Genomic DNA, 14,342 nt, shown 5'->3' with positions numbered 1-14,342 from the left:
CAAGAGCCCCAGCACCTGTTAACGACCCTAGCCCGACCTAAGCCAACCATCAGCACTGGTGGTTAGTTTCAGAGTTTCTTATATCTACCGGAGAGTGAATCGTTGGATCCCAAAGAACTGCAAAAATGCAGTAAGGCCTTGATACTGAGTTTAAATAGCACACTTTGAAAATCCAGTTTGTGTAGTGTATTGATGATATTTTATGCCTTCTGCCTTATTGCATGCTTTTCGTCTATCCTGCATACTAATATGTGCGCAAGTGCTTATTATCAACGTTGATGGTAGTTTCTCTGTCATGATAAACTTGTGGTGCAGTCATGCTGGAACTGGAATACACAGAAGTTATCTGCTGTGAACCAGGCTGCATTAAGTTCTTTTCAAACATGAATGCCTCAAGATGCATAATCAATCCTACCATCAACATGTCCAGTGTGACATATGTGGCATGAAACAGCTAGAGAAGAATTTGCAACGCCATCGTCGGATGCATGAAGGTTCCTGTGATCCTGTCTCACTGAGAGCACCAGCGGCTAACTGGACATGGCAAACTATTTTAGAGATCGAAGGGGATTGAGGTGGAAATAAAATAATATCCCGCTAAAGAACAATTTATTTGGCATATACAGGAAGGGCAGACCCGGTGCTGAAGAAGATATAAACCAAGGCAAAGCCTTTGAACCTGAGACAGCTCTTGTCGTTGTACCAAACCTGTCCCCTTCATGAAGAAGAATGTATGCAGTATTATGTTTATATACGATAACAAAGACAGGTCATTGGACATTAATTATAAAAAAGCAATATGCTGCATGATCATCAGATCTCTATCTTCAAATGTTCAAGCGTCAGCACGGCTTGGGAACATGTTCTGGTGCTGTTTCCAGCGCACTTCATTCCAATTTGCAGGTGCACAATGCCAAATTCCTTTCAAAAAAAACCAATACACCACAACATTGACCAGATTTAAATTTCAAATAACTACACATCGCAATACCAAACTTAATTTTCAACTGAAATGCACCCGCGGCTAAACCTTTTTTGGAGTCTGATTTCTGAACCAGAAATGACAATTAAAAATCAGTCCAACTTCCAGAATGGAGTTCATGGTAGTATTATATATCAGTTTTCCTACTACATGTATCCTGAACTGAACAAATTTGAGGCGCACAAGAGGGACTGACTGAAAAAAGGACCTTCCTTTAAGCCAAGCCGCAGCTGCAAAACCATACAACAAGGCAGAGGCAGAGGCAGAGTGAGACGAGCGGCAAGAGACCTTGTCGACGGGTCACTTCTCAGCCGGCGCGGCCGCCTCCCCCTCCCCCTCGGCGGGCGGCTTGTCGGCCTCCGCGGACAGTGCCTCCTGACGCGCCCGTAGGACGGCGAGGACGTTGACGGCGGGCATCTGCAGGCATCCGAGGAGGTACTGGTAGGACTGCGCCCTGGTGGGCATGTTCTCGAGCTGCGCGAAGTCGTCGGGCCCGTAGAGCCGTCCCTCGTAGACGGCGCCGGTGAAGTCGTTGAGCTGCAGCTTCCACTCCTTCTGGAAGTCGCGGTAGGGCTTGAGCGCCGGCGGGATCTCGTCGGAGCGCACGAACAGCCACGCGTTCATGCCCCGCGCGCACGGCCTCAGCGCCTCCCACCGGGTGCCCGCCACCGCCGCCGCCATGTCCGAGTTCTTCGCCACCACCAGCCGCGCCGCGTCGGGCAGCGACGCGCGGATGCTCCGCAGCTGCGCCACCGTGAACCCGTGGCACCAGATGCCCGCCAGCAGCTGGCACCCGTCCAGCTCGCGCCGCAGTGCCTCCTGCCGGACCAGCCCCGACATCCCGCGGATCGACGGGGTTAACGACGCGGCACAGCTGCGCACGGACGTCATCGGCGGCGGAGGCGGCGAGGGTTCTGCCTGGGATGCGAGTGTGCTGTGTGCGTGTGATCTCTTGCCTCCCACGATCAGAGATGGATCGCGGGCTTCCTTTCTAATGCGACGATGGCTTAACTAAAAGCCCAGTGGTTGCAGCAGTGGGCTCAAAGCCTAATACCTGCAGTGATGGGCTTCAGAGATTAAAGGGCTGTAGTGCCCCCCATGCATCATTTGGATTTTGGAGGAAATTCGTTTTTTTTCCTCTCACGAACTATAAAATCAGATACAATACAACTCATCTCTCGCCTCCAAATTGAACACGTGACCTTCATGGTGGTTTTCATGTGTGGTTTTTTCTTTCACGGGGCGTTTGGATCCCTTCATTTTAAAGGAATTAGAATTCACTCAATAAAATAATTAATTTAGTTTGGAATTTGGCATTCCACCACTTTCCAAAGTTCAGATATAAGTCTATCTCAAATTCATATGGTGGAGGATAGGAAATGATTTTATGCATGAGTAGAATTTGTTTATACTCTGTAACTTACATGACACTCTTCGTTCCACTCCTCTATAGTAAAAATGTAGCACATAAATATCTAGGACATCTTGCTAATAATAGTATACAAATATATTTTGTATAAAAGCGAATTAACTTAATTGATATATGCCTAAATTACTATTATTAGAATGGAATTCAATTCCAGTGATCCAAATGGGGCATTATATTATTTAGGCTGCTTTTTTCTAAAAAATTATAGTAGATCAAATATAAAAATAGAAAATTCAAATTTGTTGGGCATATATAAGTGTATCTGTATATATACACAGGATGAATATATGATATGCTGTGATTTAGTATATTTTTTATTATATCTTTAGATATCTGCTTTTATGTAATTAACCCATAGCTACAGTCATATATGATCCATCTAAAGCTACAACAAAAAAATATACTAAAGTATATCATATCATATGTTTGCTATATAGGTCTACTCATGTAGAGTTCAACAAAACTCTAGGCATGAAGTTTTTTAATTTTGTAGTGATTTAATATGTTTTTTTTCAAAAATTTAACCAAAATAAACATAAAAGAAAAGGAGATAAAAACACCAAGGAAATAGATAGAAACTAGGTGAATGCCCGTGCGTTGCAATGGAACCGTATAATGACATGATAATCTTGGTTTCCACAACACCAATAAATCTAGGTCGTGGATCCTGATCATATTCTGGTTGCAAGACAATCAATCATGTCATACATGCAGTATAGTTTAACACAGGATGAGATATTATATATACTTGTACTCCAACATTGTATCATGTATGCAATACAACTTTCTTCAACATAACAATTGTGTTTCTCTACAGCTTTTCTCCTCTCCGCATACTCTTCTCACTGTTCATCCATCCTACCTTTAACGTCACTCCTTGGATGCTACCACCAGCAGCCCCAGTGCACCAATTAGAAGATACTGCACCAACAAACGACAGCAGTCAACCAAAAACACACCAGTAACAGACCCTCCTATTACTTGTAACAAACTCAGCCCAACACTAAAGCACTGGCCATTTGTTTAACACTCCATTTGTTCAACCACTATGTGCCTAATAAACCAGAATGCTCATACCTTGAGGACTGGTTTCTCCGTCATGACGATTGTAAGCCACCCAGCATAAGGCAGATAGCTGCTCAAGTGTTAACATTAAATAACAGGGAACAAGAGTCAGATGGAGTAAACAATCGTTAATCATCAGTCATGACAGTGAATGTAATGTATTCCCTCAAGAGTCAAGTGGGAAGAAAAACTCACCCAACAGCCCGTCCAATGATGTGCTGTCGCTGCAGCCAAAGCTGCCCATGTGCGTACAGGACTCGGTCATCCCCGGGATTATTGTCACCTGATGAGACACAATTAGTTTATTTCTGTTCTTGAAAATGCTCATGAAGCAAAATAAAGCAGCTGTAAAAAAATATGGCTACCTTTCGTGAGAATGTCAGAGTCCACCGTATCATGGCGCTCATGAACCTATGAGGGGACAAAAGAAAACTCAAGCCGCAATCCAAGTATGGTATATAATCTACAATAGAATCAAACTATTAAATACAGTAGCTTGCTACCTTGATCACACGATGGACAATTGGAATATCACGGCCCTGCACTCAGGCTACATCGACGATATGGCGAGGAGACAAGCCTCAGGAGGAGAGGAACAGGGATGCCTACGTCGAATCGCTACAGGCAGGTTGTTGCCGCCGGCGACGAAACTTCAAGATGCTCAGAAAGGTGCAGAAGTGACTTCTGAGCGCTACTTTCCACACTGGAAAAAAGAAAGAAATTATAAGCCTTACCTAATTTCTCTTTGTCACTATAAATAAGGATTAGGCAGAAAAATAAGATTTGCACAGGTTGCCACAAAAAAAGGCTTCACAATCTTTGTGTTTTGCTGATTCATGTATTGAATAATGAATACTAAGGTCCCAAATGAAACTCAAACAAAAAACTGAGCTGATCTATCAAGTTATGAATGCTAAGGTTGAAAATGAAACTCAACCAAACTACTGACCTGATCTATCAAGTTATTAATACTAAGGTTCAAAATGAAACCCAAACAAACTACTGAGCTAGTCTATCAAGTTACATATATATATTTTGTTTCCATGTACAGATACAAATATGGTCCCATGTAAATGCACTGTAAGATTAGGCATAAAATTTAACAGATGAACTCGGAGTGAGTAAATAACAGTACCAACTTGCACATCAGAAGCCCCGCGAGCACAGAAGTGTATAGAACATATGAATCTGCTAGCAAGTATTCCTTAAGAAGTATTTCTGCTTTATACTTATAGGCCTTAGCTGCCATGATTGGGTCAACAGGAAAATCCATAATCTGATCCATCAAGTCAATAGTCAGATTGTTGAACAGAGTGGTTCCATTCCCCACAATCCATAAGCAATGCCTACAACAAATTGTTAAAAATTAAATAGTTTTATTATCATGCACCAGATAAAAGATTATGAAGTAATTGAAGTGAAATTTAAATGCTCGGCGCAGAACTTACTTGGCCCTTGTTAACAATATATAGTATAGATATGTGCCCGTGCGTTGCGATGGAAGTAAAAGATTTGTATGAAACATTGATACGGAACAACAAACATCACTATAATATGCAAAATATGTGTGGAAAACATTATCAATATCACACAAATTAATTCTAAAAAGTTAATTTAGAATTTTTAATTACAGACAAATATGTCGACAACTAATCAGCTAATCCTTTTTAGCGATATCGATGAGTCTCTGTTGTATGTTTGCAGGGATGGCATATCGGCACGAATTGTCCTCATAACTTAACAGATCAATCACAAAGTTCCTTCGAAGAGTCTTTGCATCCTACAGACAAAGACATAAGAGAACAAAACATATTATCTTGTAGAACGAGTTAGCTAGAATGTAAGTTTTGAACATAAAACGAACGTGCTACACTCACCCCAACAAATTTCAGTCGTCTGTCATTCCCCCATATGGCCATAGCTTGTAGAACGAGGTAGCTGGTATTAAACCTATAGAATAATATTTGGGCAACTATGTTTTACACAATGAATATCATAGAAAAAATTTAAACTGCTGAGAAGGTGGTACGAAGAAAATACCCTCTTAAGTCAATTGGAACACCAGTCTGAATTGTATGTTCCCACTTAAAAATATCCTCCGCCCATCCAGAACGTTTCTTGCTGTAAGCAATCTTATATTTTTTTGAGGCCATGATATTCGCTTCCGCGAACCTCTTGTATGGCATGTGTTTACACCAATCTTGAGTCGGTGTAAAATCGATAAAAGTCGCATGCTTTTTAACATGATCTATTACGAAAAGGGCGTGACATCCATTGAATTTCCATGGCATGAGAACCTGCAAAATATCAGTCATTAGGATCCTACAACAGAAGTGTCCTTTATAAATACATTCGAAATGAACACATACTTACATATCTACAACCCGTGATATAATAATTCATTGATGGCCAACAATCGAGTGTTTTGGCTAACTCTTCTGTGTAGGATCCTGATGGTACTTTGGAAGTTTACCAAAACCAACCATTCTCTGGACAGTATATATACATGTACACATGATGATTAGATGTAGATACTATATATTAATACATTAATGATTGGAAACAAACTTACCCAAAAACGCATGTCCATATAATGCTTTCTATTATTTATGATTTCTTCTTTCGGTCTACGTGACTCTTTATTGGCAAGCAGCCGAACAGCCATATCAAAACATCTTAGAATCATATCTTGAGTTGTCGTTAATATGTTTTGCAGGTCTTTGACAGATATTTCTATCTTAAAAGGATTGAAATTTCGCACCCATGTTCTCCTGTAATGTAGCATGACGAAAGTCTATATCAAGAATCTAAGTAGTCGATATACATAAAATAAATAAATCAATGAGCACTTACTCTAGTGTCGTATCGTCTTCTATTGCCATGATATAATCACATAAAACATCTATTGAATCGGCTTTGGTCACTGGCATGTCCTTTGTGGAAAGACCAACCATTAAAAAGTCATTGGTGCAACCATCGTTAGAGACTTTTACAGGAGCTCTTTTATCCCAATCATCAACAAACCACCTTTGCAAGTCTGCTTGAGTAATAGGGCCTTCCTCATCTTCATACACTACTTTGCTATCATCAAGCACGTGGAGTAGTTTCCTCTTATTAGAATCTGTTGGGTTTTCTAATATCTCAACATCAGATGGGCTTCCAGAGTCAACTTCTTTTTCATTTTTGTATAACAGACACCCCCTTCTCTTATTCAGGTCTGAAGATAGTAATATAGCAGCCATTTTTTCCTAAAGTGTGACATGTCATCCTACAAATAAGAAACAATTATTTAGCATTATATATGTAACGCTGACTGTAGATGTCCATATATGTCATAGTAGTAATAATATACCTGGGTAAAACTGTCAGACAGTTCATCCCCTGTCCAGTATTCGATATAGTTCAAAAGAAAGAGGCCACATGAAGAGCTACAATATACATTAATACCAACATAAAGATTAGTATGAATGAAGAAATTGGTAAAGAAGATCTTAGGACGTACCTATCTGTCTGCTTTGCATATCCCATGTCTATTTCTCTGAGCGGCCAAGAAGCAACTTGGAGGTCTGGCCACCTGTGGTCTTTTAACTCCTTATGTTGAGATATCATATCTATTTGTCTTTGCAGTCCTTTAATCTTTATATGTGGTAAAATAAAATTAGAGATTGGGATAAGTTAATATTGAATTCATAATTGTTTAGTTTGTGCATACTCACAGAGTCAGTGAGGTCTTTGCGGTCTTGTGAAGTACCAAGCGAATCGAGCACTTGTATCTCCATATTTCTTGCATGGATCACAGCAAGATACCAATGCGTCTCTCGGATGTTTATCAGAATAAACACCTACAAAACAATTATAAATACTTGCATAAGAATAAAATACATATAAACACTAACTGTTCAGATTGCAAACTCATATGTACCATGTCATGGTCTAGGTAAAGTAACACCCTTCGTTCAGCGCTACATATGTGATATAGCTCCTCTGTTTTAATTTCAAGATCACCATCTCGCTTCAGGAAATTGAACTGGAAAGCATTTTCTATGTGAACGCGACCTCCAGATCGACACTTTAGATGCTTTTGAGCTTTTATCAAATTTATATAACAGTCTATAACCTGCAAGTGTGTAAGTTGTGGTAAAAAATACCAGGATGAGTAAAAAAACTTATACATAACAACGTTGCCAAATATAAAAACTAAGCATGGATTACCTCGTCACCTAAATATGCGCTCGGCTGAAATAAACACTCCATCCACTTCCTTTCAACAAAGGCATCATCAATAAGAACGACTTCTACCCTTGGTTCACAAGGGATTTCCTTGATAAAATCGATGAGAGCAAGATCACCTTGCGTGCAAATATAGTCTAGGAGCAACCAGTCATGAGATAAAACTAAAATTAGTTATTACAAAAAATACAAATTGATCCATACAGAACTATGAAAATTTTAATACCTTCTCGAACTATTGCGGTTGCCACCGATTTTTTTGGCTTGTTATGAGACAAGCCTACAAATAGAGATTCCATTCTCGCGGGACAAAAACCTACATTCATAACAAATTGTTAGATGCATAAAAATTATTATTGCTAATTTCACAAATGATCCAAAACTCAACAATACTTTAAGATAGTATGCATGCTCTAATAATACACAAACATGTGCGGCTCTAATAAAAACAATTGTAGCATGCAAACATGACTTGATAATACACCAGACCAATCAAACATAAGACAAACATCATTCTATTAGTTTGTTAGCTGAACATGGAACTCTTACCATGGGTCTAATTTGTTAGGACCTCTTTGTAGACGATGTTCTTGGTATATGTCCCACAATCTACGGTGGGGGTTTTCTTTACACCCTTCCTTGACTTTTTCCTCCCATCGACAGCTGGGATGACAAGAATCTTTATGTTCGATCGGGCCGTCGCTCTAGATAGAGCAACATATAGTTGGCCATGAGAGAACACTGGTTCAGGCAAGTATACACCAACATTGGGAATAGTCTGACCCTGTGCTTTGTTAACCGTCATTGCAAAGCTAAGCCGTACAGGAAACTGCTTTCTTTTGAACTGGAAAGGGAACATCTCTTCATCGGAGGGACACAACGGTATACGCGGTAGGAAAATCCATTTTCCAACGTGTTGACCCAGTACAATCTCTGCGTCAATGCTATTTCTTTGGAAGCCACGAACGACCAGCCTGGTGCCATTGCAAAGTCCATTTGCAGGGTCTATATTCCGGAGCAATATAACAGGACATCCAATCTTGAGCTTCAAAACATGAGGTGGTAGCCCATTAGGCGTCAATGTGTTTAGGAACTCGGGTGGGTAGTAGTTGTGGGGATCATCCATAGCGCTATCGAAACTATGATACACAATATGCTCCCCTTGAAAACGATCAATCATCTTAACATTTATCATATCAACCCAGTCGTTCCGTGTTGACAGTATCGCCCTTGAAGTGATGTAGGTGGAATTGGACATATTTTCGTTGAGATTTGGGAAAGCAAAGTCTATTAGGTTGTCAAGATCGTTGTCACTCCCACTGTAAGGCACACACACATCATCAGGAAGACGAAGGTCGCCGTCACTATTTGTTTCCTCAGTTCCACCGCCTACGCGCAGCAAAAACTCCGCAAACCAAGGGTCGTTTTTTGCTCTCATGTTGCTAACAAGCTTTAAGTGGGACATGGACTCCCATAGGTAAGACATTCATAGAGAAGACGCGACCACTTGAGCCCTTGACCCTTTACGAACAACAGGCAAGACCTGTCTGAAATCTCCACCGAAGACAATGGTTTTACCACCAAATGGCAGTGCGGGGCGACCCATTATATCGCGCATGCTATTGTCCAGTGCCTCCACGGCTTGTCTCTTAGTCATAGAAGCCTCGTCCCAGATAATGAGAGATGCTTTCCGTAGCAACTCTGCTGTTCCACTCTGCTTCGTGAAGCTACATACAGCGCCATCATCAATAGTGAGTGGTATCTTGAAGCGTGAATGGGCGGTTCTTCCTCCAGGCATTATGGAAGCCGCAACGCCAGATGTAGCTGTTGCCACTGCAATCTTGCCCTGGTTGCGTAGCGTCACGAGCAGCCCTCTGTATAGATAAGTCTTCCCGGTGCCACCAGGTCCATCCACAAAGAATAATCCGCCCTGATCGGTGTCAACGGCAGAAATAATCTTATCATAGGCGGCCCTCTGTTCCTCGTTAAGAGAGTCTTTAAGAGCCACATCTTCCACTGTCGGTTGGATACTTTCCTCCTCGTAAACCTCCCGAGCAGTACCAATAGCATCGTCATACGTGTCGATCATAGGAGGTAGAGGGAATGTCTTTATGTCCTTTCCCATTGACTGTAGCATGTTCCTAATGTCAATCAATACCATCTGCTCAACATGAGTTTTGTTCTGACTCTTGTGTTGATAGTCCTCGAACATAGAATCTTTGTGTTTTTGCCAGAGTACAGCCACATCGCTTGGCTCATAGTACACCAGTATTGTGGAAAAAAGCCGTCGCAGCGACGATGGCATCTGGAAAAGAGCACGTTCAGTGAGACACTCATCCAGTGTGTTGTCCGACTCAAGCAGTCCTCTTCTCTCTGCTGCCTCAAGAAAAGTCGGTAGGGTAACACCATCAACTGTCCTTAGATCCACATAAAAGGCGGCACCAGTCACGTGGTTTAGGAGAACACGAAGATAGTAGCGCTCCCCCTCGGCCGGATGAGCAGAGACTATTCTACCGACTTGTCCACCTGTATCTCGTTTCCTCCGTTGCCATACTTTTCCCTTACCACTCTGCCAAGTGTACCACTCAGGGAAATCACGATATAGGATGCAACGAGCCTCATCGTGTAGCCTATTCGCCTCAAAATATGCTGTGAGCATCGACCTATCAACACCTGGATGGTTGACGACTCGCTCGACCATTTGCCTCTCGTGAAACGCCACCATGTGCATGTTTGGAAGATGGAGTTGCAGCTGCATCACAGGTGGAGATATCTGACTAAGCTCAAAGCCGTATATCCTCCACAAGGCTTCCGGAGGAGTCACCCACCTTGCATCTCTATACTGCTTGATCTCATCAACATCATCATCTGCCTTGCTCGCATCTGTCATAACAACAGACGCACGATCATGGCCTTTGTATATGTATTTGAACAGGTATTTAACAGCCTTGATGCTCCCACATGCCTCGACATTGATGTGGCAGTTGAAGAGACGAAGGAGGTATGGGTTATAAGGGACAACCCATCTATTGTCCAGTTCGCACCCTCGGACCTTTTCTTTACGGTCATCATCACGACGTCTGAAGCGTCCCAATCCTCTGGGACTCAAATGTGATACAATTACTAGTCCCAGGAGGCTAGTAAACACATTTATACATCAGATGATTCCAGATCTGCTTAAACGAGACAAACCTATAAAGGTGGCGAACAACTTTAAGAGTTGGTCCACAACTCGGGACATATCATCAGAGTGGGGCTGAATTAGCCCGATATACGCAGTGAAGCAATTCAGCGGTCCAACAGCCACAGGCAAGGTTGGGAACAGTCGTAACTCTTACCCGATCTCCTTTTTCTGAAAAACAACAAATAAGCAAGGGTGAGTACAAACGTACTCAGCAGCCCACCTTCACCCGCGGAATGGGGAAATCAGATATAATGCATGGAATATGTGGAGCTCAGAATATTTTGCAGAAACAGCAATATTTTATGCAGGGTTTTTTTAAAAAAACAATTTGTATTTTGCAAAGCGCATCCTCTCCAAAAGGAGCAGGAAGTTTTTCAATATTAGAACAAAATCCCCTGGACTAAACCATCCAGGTATCTCAGCAGTTTCCCACTGGTTTTCCTTTTCAAAAACAGCTACTGGACTTCCCGTCCACCATAGCTCACGGCTCAACCGCCGAACCATTTAAAAACCACTTTTCAAAAGCATCTCTTTTTTTTGGAAAACAAAACATTAATTGCCATACCATACCAGACTCGTCCATTCCTGTGGACACAGACTATTCGAATAGGTTTGAACTCTGCGCAGAGGTGTACACTTTACCCACTAGTCCGGCTCTGCGATCTCATAGCTAGTGAGACCCGAATCCGAATCTCTTTCTTTCCCCGCACGTCCTAACCTTAACGGTTATCCGGAAGGAGTCAGGCCACCACCATGTCCAAACCGGACAAAACTTTCCCCTCCTTATCCTCCCGGTGCTCCCCAGCCTTCATAACCCTGGGGTCGGACCGCACGAGTTCAGATTGAGTGACTGCCCACACAGTCTCGAGTGGTTGCACTATTAAAGAGTACAGGTAGTGAAGATGACAAACCGGTCCTTATATGAGGGGACAATCCTTCTGCTCACGCCTAAACCAGCTGAGCCATCACCTTAGACCCTCCCCTAAACCAGGGAGTCCCTGATTATCCCACTCACAAGGTGATAAGGGTGAAAACCCTTCATCATACACATTTTGAAAAGCATTTTCTTTTGAAAACTCACACCTTTTCTCAAATCATTTGGAACATATATATCAGGGATTGATTGCGGCAAGCGGCTGGGTGGCCATAATAACTTGTCTCAAAATCATATCATGCATAAAATAACAGGCTGAGGGTTGTGGTTGAAAAACATAGGTAATTTATGCATCAAAGGGATCCAGTGAGCTTGCCGTGCTTATTCGGCGAAGGGGGAAGGAGAGCTCGCGGAACTGGCTTCTGGCTCCACCGCCTGGCGTAGACTTGCAGATCTGGCCTCCACGAGATGGCACGAACGCTCCGATAACTATGCAACATGAACAAGCAAACATACAAACCAGCATGTATACCAACAAATATTTAGTATAGTGGCCATAACAACGATATATGGATGGGTAGAGTCTTGAGTAGAATTTGTGTCATGTGGTGTTGAGATACTACTAGTGGTGGAGCGGAGGTGCTTACCAGTAGGGTGGACTGGAGGCGAAGCGACACTATGCGGGTAGCCGGCAGAGCAGAGTAACTGAGTGGGTGGGGTGTTTGCCTTGGCTGAGGGTGTTGAGTGTGTGTGGAGAGGGAGAGGGTAGCTGGGTGTATTTATAGATGGGTGTATGTGGTGTAGCACAGTGAAATTCACTGTTGGTGATAATAGTGACGAATGAATCGTCTGACTTAGTATGAACAGGAGAGTTATAGGCAGAATATGGGACAAGAGTATTTTGGGAGTTTTCTGGAATATGGACCATGCTTAAGGGATGACATGGTTGGATAGGGAATAGTTTGATAAGAATTTAGAAACGAGAATTATTGGAATCTGAGTTTGGAAGCCTGGTTCGAAGGAATCTCAAGTTAAGCGTGCTCAACTTGGAGAAACCTAGGATGGGTGACCAGATGGGAAGTTCCCACTGGAAGGAAAATCACAGTCACCGGAGTTCGTATGACTGGAATATGGGTCTGGCTGGTCTTAGGTGGACTGGACAGCATGATGGATGAGTAGTTGAAATTTGGGATGACTAGATGACCGATGAATAGTAACGATGATTAGTAACGATGAATAGTGGCGATGAAAAAGTAATTATAGATATCATCGATGAATAGTAACAATGATGAATAGTAACAATAAATAGTAACGATGATGAATAGTGTATGTGAATAGTAACGATGAATAGTAATGGTGAATAGTGATAGTGAATAGTTCGTATGAACGAACGATGAACGATGAATAGGAACTATGAACGAACGGACGAACGATCGAATGATCGGACGAACGAACGATCGGAATTTCGGCAGCATAACGGCAGGAAAAGATTATTTGGACGAACGAACGGACGAACGATCGAATGATCGGACGAACGAACGATCGGAATTTCGGCAGCATAACGGCAGGACAAAGATTATCTGGAAGAACGATGAATAGGGACTATGAACGAACGATGAACGATGAATAGGGAACTATGAACGAACGGACGAACGATCGAATGATCGAACAAACGAACGATCGGAATTTCGGCAGCATAACGGCAGGACAAAGATTATCTGGAAGAACGATGAATAGGGACTATGAACGAACGATGAACGATGAATAGGAACTATGAACGAACGATGAACGAACGATGAACGATCGAATGATCGAATGAACGAACGATCAAAATTTCGGCAGCATAACGGTAGGAAAAAGATTATTTGGACGAACGAACGGACGAACGATCGAACGATCGGACGAACGGACGAACGAACCATGAACGATCGGACGAACGATCGAACGATCGGACGAACGAACGAACAAACTAAGAACAGGGGACGAACGATCGAAGAACGATCGAACGATCCTTGTGCTAGTGTGTGCTTGTGTGGAACATGGAGTGGGTGTGTGTGGGGGGGGGGGGGGAGAGAGTTGCCATGAAATGGCTTGGGGTGGGATGAGAGGAGGCCCTTGCCCCTCTATTTATAGCCATGGTGGGGGGATTAAGGGGAGGGATGAGAGGATTAGTGGGAGGATGAGAGGATTAGTGGGAGGTTTGAGAGCACCTAGAGGGGGGGTGAATAGGTGATCCTGTAAAAACTTAACTTATAGCCACAAAAACTTGTTAGAGGTTAGCACAATAATTGCCAAGTGGCTAAAGAGAAGATCTTGCACAATACGATAATCACAGAAAATTCAACACAGAGGAGACACGGTGATTTATCCCGTGGTTCGGCCAAGTACAAAACTTGCCTACTCCACGTTGTGGCGTCCCAACGGACGAGGGTTGCAATCAACCCCTCTCAAGCGGTCCAAAGACCCACTTGAATACCACAGTATTTTGCCTTGCTTATCTTTATCCCACTTGCGAGGAATCTCCACAAATTGGAGTCTCTCGCCCTTACACTTAAGATTCACAAAGAAGCACGGAGTA

General features: G+C 42.6%; 2 protein-coding genes and 1 long non-coding RNA gene across 3 annotated transcripts; all 3 read right to left on the bottom strand.

Moving 5' to 3' along the window:
• Positions 1-1,067: 1,067 nt before the first annotated feature.
• On the bottom strand, positions 1,068-1,916 carry LOC100285698 (50S ribosomal protein L10, chloroplastic-like). Its single transcript, NM_001158589.2, has one exon. The coding sequence runs from the start codon at positions 1,871-1,873 to the stop codon at positions 1,283-1,285; it is 591 nt and encodes a 196-aa protein (NP_001152061.2). The 5' UTR covers positions 1,874-1,916; the 3' UTR covers positions 1,068-1,282.
• A 1,528-nt stretch (positions 1,917-3,444) lies between these two features.
• Positions 3,445-4,314, bottom strand: LOC103637302 (signal peptidase complex catalytic subunit SEC11C-like). Its single transcript, XM_020543124.2, has 6 exons — positions 4,266-4,314; positions 4,099-4,179; positions 3,980-4,020; positions 3,842-3,887; positions 3,672-3,759; positions 3,445-3,546 (listed from the first exon to the last, which is right to left on the bottom strand). Exons 1-6 carry the CDS (start codon positions 4,312-4,314, stop codon positions 3,483-3,485), a joined length of 369 nt encoding a protein of 122 aa, XP_020398713.2. The 3' UTR covers positions 3,445-3,482.
• Positions 4,315-5,887: 1,573 nt separating this feature from the next.
• LOC103635947 (uncharacterized) lies at positions 5,888-7,071 on the bottom strand. Its single transcript, XR_002264287.2, has 5 exons — positions 6,979-7,071; positions 6,829-6,904; positions 6,330-6,744; positions 6,049-6,247; positions 5,888-5,965 (listed from the first exon to the last, which is right to left on the bottom strand). It is a non-coding gene; the product is annotated as an uncharacterized lncRNA (long non-coding RNA).
• Between the last annotated feature and the right edge of the window lie 7,271 nt (positions 7,072-14,342).

The sequence above is a fragment of the Zea mays genome, chromosome 8 (genome assembly GCF_902167145.1).
Source record: "Zea mays cultivar B73 chromosome 8, Zm-B73-REFERENCE-NAM-5.0, whole genome shotgun sequence".
Lineage (NCBI taxonomy): Eukaryota > Viridiplantae > Streptophyta > Magnoliopsida > Poales > Poaceae > Zea > Zea mays.
Note: the sequence above shows the minus strand (reverse complement) of the source record. Positions and strands in the feature narration are given on the sequence as shown.